This window comes from Salmo salar, chromosome ssa25, assembly GCF_905237065.1.
Source record: "Salmo salar chromosome ssa25, Ssal_v3.1, whole genome shotgun sequence".
Classification (NCBI taxonomy): Eukaryota; Metazoa; Chordata; class Actinopteri; order Salmoniformes; family Salmonidae; genus Salmo; species Salmo salar.
Genome location: NC_059466.1, coordinates 50,489,613 through 50,497,886, shown reverse-complemented (window position 1 = coordinate 50,497,886; position 8,274 = coordinate 50,489,613). Strand labels below are relative to the sequence as shown.

General features: G+C 42.5%; 1 protein-coding gene across 1 annotated transcript; it reads left to right on the top strand.

Moving 5' to 3' along the window:
- Nucleotides 1-1,291: 1,291 nt before the first annotated feature.
- tba (tubulin, alpha 8 like 3-1) lies at nucleotides 1,292-4,732 on the top strand. The gene is given in 4 exon segments (NM_001173561.1): nucleotides 1,292-1,350; nucleotides 2,827-3,049; nucleotides 3,157-3,305; nucleotides 3,588-4,732. Coding segments are annotated over 4 exon segments (1,353 nt in total). The 5' UTR covers nucleotides 1,292-1,347; the 3' UTR covers nucleotides 4,566-4,732.
- Nucleotides 4,733-8,274: the final 3,542 nt, after the last annotated feature.

Genomic DNA, 8,274 nt, shown 5'->3' with positions numbered 1-8,274 from the left:
CTAAATGTACTGAATAAGACTCTCATTTCTTTCAATATTTTACCCAGATTTGAGCAGAGAATACAGCAAAGCATATTTAGTTTATTTGAACAAAGAACCATCAGTCTGGAGGATACAGACAGCTCAAGAGGTATGCTTAGATATACAGAAAAAATTGACATGTACTGTATTTTACCTAGAATTAAGCTTATGGCTCGAGATTTTGGTGCTTAAAAGATGCAAAATTCTCCAACTTACGAACGGGGGGGGGGGGGCCTAGCCCCCCTCCAGACCACTCCCCATCAGTCCTCGTGTACTTTGTGCCCCCCTCAGATTTGTGGGGGTGCATGACACCCCTGATTGATAACATCACTTTAAGGTTTAAGTTCCTTAGATTTGAGCATCTGTGGTTTCCATTTAACAAAATCTGTCAATAAACAAAAAATGTCTAATCGTTGTTACCACTCTTACTGGCGGCACAATGTTATCATAATGGGGTATATTATTTAAAGTCATTAAGCTGCCGTATTAGTTGATTTAGGCCAGTAAGATGTACTCATTGTGGATTAGTTGGTAGAGCATGCACCACCAAGGTTGTGAGTTCATTTCTCACAGGGGATCAGTATGAAAAAGTCTAAAGAAATATATACTTACTACTGCAAGTTGCTCTGGATAAGAGCGTCTGCTAAAATGTAATGTAAAAAAAAAGACAGTCATTTGTTTTCCTTAAATACCATTCTAGTTTGTTCAGCCATCTCTATCATAAAAAAAAAATGAATTGGGAATGAATGGGGTTCTGGAATGAATGGGGTTCTGGAATAGAGGCTAGAAATAAGGTCTGAGGTTAAAACAGGTTTAGGAGATCTGATACGTTTTGTTCTATGAGATAATTTCAGTCAGTTAACATGACCTTTATGAATTATGAAGCCTTTGTGTGCTTTGTGTTTTTTTAAAATATTTTTTATTACATAAATGCTTCAAAATGCACAAAAATAAAGTACCGTTAGCTGATGAAGATAATCTCATAGAACAAAACGTATAAAATCTCCTAAACCTGTGTTTACCACATAAACCCATTTTCGGCCTTTATCGAAATCCCTACAAAAACGTAATTCATTTTCATCCAACGAACCATGGCGGAGTTAAAATGCCTACAAAAAGACGCCATTACTATTTCTCTCTACGCAACAGCAATTGAAGAACCACCCACCAACCGTGTCCCCAGCCAACCAGACTCTGCTGTAGCTTCCTGCCTGTCTGTCTGCTACCAGGCGTATATAAAACCCCACCTCTTCCTTTCTCCTACAGTTCTGCCTTCTCTTCTGAATCCTCGACGTCAGCCTGTGAAGGAAAAGGAAACTAGACAAAATGGTGAGTGCTGACGCAGATGATAAAATCAGTTATATATTTATTTTACATGGTATTCAAACGAAAATGATAAGATTAGATTAGATAAAGTTGAAAAGCATGTGGACGATGGATTCTGTTATATAAAGACCATGGCGGTGGCACATGCCTGAAATATGTTTTGCCTACTACTTATTCATTTTTTATTTTATTTATTTAACCTTCATTTAACTAGGAAATGATTTCGTCACTGTGTACTAATCGTTCTATAAAGTATTTAGACATTTCTGTTAAGTAAAAATAAATGCAGTAAAAACAACGTACCAAGTTCACCCACCCTGAGGATGGAATCTAATGCGCAATTGGCTTTGATTCCCGCCCTTAACTTTGTCATTATCAGCAGATTTTCTGCATTACCTGTTCTTCATATGTTACTGTGTTATGTATACAGCTGATTAAAGGATGCATGTGATTTTAGAATTATTTAGCTTAAAATATATATATATATTTATTTTTTACAATGTATAACTGTACATCCAATGTGGGTCATTGTTCTACTTGTTCATAGACTGTCCATTGTTTAAATAAAAAAACACTTAGCTTCAGGACAAAAACATGAATTGCAGATACCATTTTTTATTTTTTATATATATATAAAAAAATGTACATGGTTTTTTCTGAGATTTCGGCATTTGAAAGAGGAGGATGACATGAAGAGGAGAAGCCGTTTGACATGGTAGCCATTTTCTGTGAGCGCGGTCTGTCGCTGTTCGTACAGTGCAGTTGGTGCGCAGCTGGTTGGACGGAGGGAGGAAGGAGAGAGAGGGGGAGAAGGGGAGAGAGGGAGCGGGGGGTGGCCCACAGGAACAAGGCACACCTTTTCGTCTCTGGTCCTCTGCTCTTAAAGATGCAGAGTCATAAAAAAAAAAACAACGATCTCAAACGGCAGAGGATTTACAAGATGACTTACAGCATGAGTGTCATATATCCAAGATGGTGGCCAAGCAGGATAGCCTAGCCAATGGCTGTGTTTGAGAGCATCAAAACGATGGCAGACTGATCTACAAATTAACTTTCATCATAAATAATGACTCATTATTGACTTATTATTAATTGTAGATCAGTCAGTAGGGGGAATAGGGGTTTGGAACAGATGAGGTCTGAGGTTAACACCGGCTTTGGACATATTATATGTTCTGTTTATGAATTATGAAGAGTTAATACATTTTTATTACCAACTGTAAATGCTTCAAAATTCACAAAGTTACATTAGGCCATTCTATTACTGTAATAGATAGACAATTTAAAGGGAAATGGAGAAAGCAATGTTGTCTTTTAGTAGTAGTTTAAAAAAACCAAAAAACATTTGTATATCCTATCAATCATGTTAGTTTACTCTTTTCATATTCTATGAAATGGCTTTAAACCTAAACATTTGTATAGGCATTATGTGATTTTAAGTTTCCATGTGGTTGATCTCTTGTACCTCCTCTCTTTCAGCGTGAGTGTATTTCTATGCATGTGGGCCAAGCCGGAGTCCAGATGGGCAATGCCTGTTGGGAGCTGTACTGCCTGGAGCATGGGATCCAGCCGGACGGACAGATGCCCAGTGACAAGACTCGTGGAGGTGGAGACGACTCCTTCAACACCTTCTTCAGTGAGACCGGAGCCGGAAAGCATGTCCCCCGTGCAATCTTCGTAGATCTGGAGCCCACTGTCATCGGTAAGATGAGACATCCTCTGAAATCCTACAGGAAGGTTCATAATCTTTTGAATGAGTTGGTTTAATATTCTGTCCCAAGATGTTCTGAATTTACCTTTGTCTTTCAGATGAGGTGAGGACAGGTATCTATCGCCAGCTGTTCCACCCTGAGCAGCTCATTACGGGTAAGGAAGATGCTGCCAACAACTACGCCCGCGGTCACTACACCATCGGCAAGGAGATCATTGACATCGTGCTGGACAGGACACGCAAATTGGTGAGTCATCATTCTGAAATGGGGTTCTATCTAGGCTTCTACAGGTACATGTTTCTACGGGGAACCTTTTTTTCCCCTTCAAGGTTGTTCGATGGAAGAAAGCTATCTACAAGGTGTGTTTTTGGGTGGTTCTATCTGGAAGATAAAGGGTTATTTTACAGGAACAAGCCGAAGAGGTTATAAAAAGGTTATAAGTAGAAAATGCGAACAGGTTCTCCATTATATGTTCTTACTAATGTAACGTCATATGTAATAATGTTATTGTACCATTTCTCCATTCAGGCTGACCAGTGTACTGGACTCCAGGGATTCCTCATCTTCCACAGCTTTGGAGGAGGCACCGGCTCTGGTTTCACCTCCCTGCTGATGGAACGTCTGTCTGTGGACTACGGAAAGAAGTCTAAGCTTGAGTTTGCCGTTTACCCAGCTCCCCAGGTGTCCACAGCTGTGGTGGAGCCCTACAACTCCATCCTGACCACTCACACCACCCTGGAACACTCTGACTGTGCCTTCATGGTGGACAATGAGGCCATCTATGACATCTGCCGCAGGAACCTCGATATTGAGCGTCCCTCGTACACCAATCTCAACAGGCTCATTGGTCAGATCGTCTCCTCCATCACTGCCTCCCTGCGATTCGATGGAGCCCTGAATGTTGATCTGACAGAGTTCCAGACCAACTTGGTGCCCTACCCCCGTATCCACTTCCCCCTGGCTACCTATGCCCCAGTCATCTCCGCTGAGAAGGCCTATCACGAGCAGCTGTCAGTCGCTGACATCACCAACGCCTGCTTCGAGCCAGCCAATCAGATGGTGAAGTGTGACCCTCGTCACGGCAAGTACATGGCCTGCTGTCTCCTGTACCGTGGCGACGTTGTTCCCAAAGATGTCAACTCTGCCATCGCTGCCATCAAAACCAAGAGGAGTATCCAGTTTGTGGACTGGTGTCCCACTGGCTTCAAGGTGGGTATCAACTACCAGCCCCCTACGGTGGTACCTGGAGGAGACCTGGCCAAGGTCCAGAGGGCCGTGTGCATGCTGAGTAACACCACAGCCATCGCTGAGGCCTGGGCTCGTCTGGACCACAAGTTTGACCTGATGTATGCCAAGAGAGCCTTCGTGCACTGGTACGTTGGTGAGGGCATGGAGGAGGGAGAGTTCTCTGAGGCCAGAGAAGACATGGCTGCCCTGGAGAAGGACTATGAAGAGGTGGGCACTGACAGCGTGGGAGAAGAGGATGAGGAGGGAGAGGAATATTAAAGTGTTAAACAAACTAGGTGTTTGCAACCGTACATTCCAACACTGTTGGAGGCCTACACTTAACATGACGGCAACACATTCCCCACTGCAGTGTTAACAGTCTCTGTTACATCTGGTCATGTGTCAGGGTTCTCAATAAACGCCACGTCTCTTGTCTAGACGAAAAATAGAATGTCAAATGAGTTTTTTTTTGGGGGGGGGTGATCTGTGGGGCTTTTCGCAGAGGCCACAGCCTACTGCCGTCGATATTAATACTGTTGTAGCCTACTGAAGTGACGCAGGTAAAAAAAAAATCACTGAATCATTTTTAGCGTCTGAGTGACTCATTAAACTAATTTCTTTTGGGGGGGGAAATCTATGGATATTCGGTAGCGATTCAACCCAACGTTTCTGCTGAACTTGTACATGAATGCTGACTTCAACTTCATTGAGATGGACCACTGTTGGGTGGGAGCCTCTCCAGCAGCAAACTTGGTTTGAAATACTCGTATTATTTGCCTATAACATGTATTCACTGATTTTTGACTGGGCTATTTTTCTCTGACCATTTCCTCCTAACAAACATCACATACACAACACAGTGACATGTTGCAGCTCTAGTATTCTCATCTGTAACCAGGAGGTGGCACAGTTACCTAATGTAAATCAATCACATGTATTTATAAAGCCCTTTTTTACATCAGCTGATTTCAGTGCTTATACAGCATAAAACCCCAAACAGCAAGCAATGCAGATGTAGATGCACGGTGGCTAGGAAAAACTCCCTAGAAAGTCCAGAACCTAGGAAGAAACCTAGAGAGGAACAGGTTCTGAGGGGTGGCCAGTCCTCTTCTGGCTGTGCTGGGTGGAGATTATAACAGCACATGGCCTAGATGTTCATAAATGACCAGCATGGTCAAATAATAATAATCACAGTAGTTGTCGAGGGTGCAACAGGTCAGCAGTAAATGTCAGTTGGCTTTTCATAGCCGATCTTTGAGAGTATCTCTACCGCTCCTGCTGTCTCTAGAGAGTTGAAAACAGCAGGTCTGGGACAGGTAGCACGTCCAGTGAACAGGTCAGGGTTCCATAGCTGCAGGCAGAACAGTTGAAACTGGAGCAGCAGCACGACCAGATGGGCTGGGGACAGCAAGGAGTCATCATGCCAGGTAGTCCTGAGGTATTGTCCCACGGCTCAGGACTGGGGACAGCACGGAGTCATCAGGCCATGTAGTCCTGAGGCATGGTCCCAGGGCTCAGGTCCTCCAGGAGGGGAGGGAGAGAGAATTAGAGGGAGCATACTTAAATTCACACAGGACACCCGGATAAGACAGGAGAAATACTCTATAGACATAACAGACTGACCCAAGCCTTCCCCGACACAAACTATTGCAGCATAAATACTGGAAGTAGTGGTACGGAATGTGGGAAATGAACAAGGACTGACGCCATAAAGATGTTTAGAGATCTCTGCTTGGATATAACCTGTTTTGGCATGGATATGGCCATTAAAGGTTTCCACCATTCCTATGGTGTGGGCGCGATCAATGATCAGAGCATTGTCTTCTTCAAAGTTTTGGTTCAGGACCGCGTCACTGCAGGTGGCGGTAAATCACCAATATTAGCTTTATAAAAAAAATACAAAAAATAAAATAGCCTAAATGGCTCCGCCCATGCTCTCACACACCATAACGAGACAATTTAGTCCTGTGAAAAAGTCAACCATTATAATTTGCTACATTTATTATTTTCTGTAAATGTCTCACACTGAAATAGAGACTATTACAGATGCATACACTTTGGGAAATACAAATGAATATCTTGCAAGCAGCCACATTGTGGTTCTCACTTGGTGCTGTTGCCTGGACCGTAGATGTATTAAATGAACTGCAGGACAACTTTGGTTCTTCTGCTTACATGGCCCTCAGGCTGAAAACAACAAAAGGACTTAGTACAGGTTGCAATAAAGGAAGGCTCCTCCTGGAGATGTTCTCCCAGGCCCGGAACACAGGAGACTTAAAGTCCCACCCCAATATATACATTTCCCCTCTGGTGCAATGATCAGAGAGAGTGAAGGAAGAGAGGGAACACTCATTCATTACCTGTGATCAGAGATAGTGGAGGAAGAGAGGGAACACTCATTACCTGTGATCAGAGAGAGTGAAGGAAGAGAGGGAACACTCATTCATTACCTGTGATCAGAGATAGTGGAGGAAGAGAGGGAACACTCATTACCTGTGATCAGAGAGAGTGAAGGAAGAGAGGGAACACTCATTCATTACCTGTGATCAGAGATAGTGGAGGAAGAGAGGGAACACTCATTACCTGTGATCAGAGATAGTGGAGGAAGAGAGGGAACACTCATTACCTGTGATCAGAGATAGTGGGGGAAGAGAGGGAACACTCATTACCTGTGATCAGAGATAATGGAGGAAGAGAGGGAACACTCATTACCTGTGATCAGAGAGAGGGAACAAGGAAATAACAAAATCATAACACAATTAACATAATTACATTATAATATAACTCCCGTTCATACAAAAACACATCATGGTGAAATGATTCAAGTATGCATATAACTAAGTTGATGGAAAATGGACTATGCTCATACTGGCCAGTAGAATGAAGGATAAATACATAAATAAACATCCACACACCTACTCTCTCATTCTCAGCCCCCCTTAAGATAGAGATGAAAGCCTCCCTTCACACTTGGTAATGCTTATTTTTGGGAACTGTCTATATAGAAGTTCCTGGGAAAAAAAATGTAAACAACATAAAAACGTACAAAAATTATTTTGTCCTGTATAAATGAGATCGTTCTAGTAAGTTCTGGAAGCATTCGGGAACGCTTAATAGAAGTTGCACCATGTTATCTGAAATGGTACGACACCAGGTTTAGCAGCACCATGTTATCTGAAATGGTACGACACCAGGTTTAAAGGCACCATGTTATCTGAAATGGTACGACACCAGGTTTAAAGGCACCATGTTATCTGAAATGGTACGACACCAGGTTTAAAGACTCCATGTTATCTGAAATGGTACGACACCAGGTTTAATGACTCCATGTTATCTGAAATTGTATGACACCAGGTTTAAAGGCACCATGTTATCTGAAATGGTACGACACCAGGTTTAAAGACTCCATGTTATCTGAAATGGTACGACACCAGGTTTAAAGGCACCATGTTATCTGAAATGGTATGACACCAGGTTTAAAGGCACCATGTTATCTGAAATGGTACGACACCAGGTTTAAAGACTCCATGTTATCTGAAATGGTACGACACCAGGTTTAAAGACTCCATGTTATCTGAAATGGTACGACACCAGGTTTAAAGACTCCATGTTATCTGAAATGGTACGACACCAGGTTTAAAGGCACCATGTTATCTGAAATGGTACGACACCAGGTTTAAAGACTCCATGTTATCTGAAATGGTACGACACCAGGTTTAAAGACTCCATGTTATCTGAAATGGTACGACACCAGGTTTAAAGACTCCATGTTATCTGAAATGGTACGACACCAGGTTTAAAGGCACCATGTTATCTGAAATGATACGACACCAGGTTTAAAGACTCCATGTTATCTGAAATGGTACGACACCAGGTTTAAAGACTCCATGTTATCTGAAATGGTACGACACCAGGTTTAAAGACTCCATGTTATCTGAAATGGTATGACACCAGGTTTAAAGACTCCATGTTATCTGAAATGGTATGA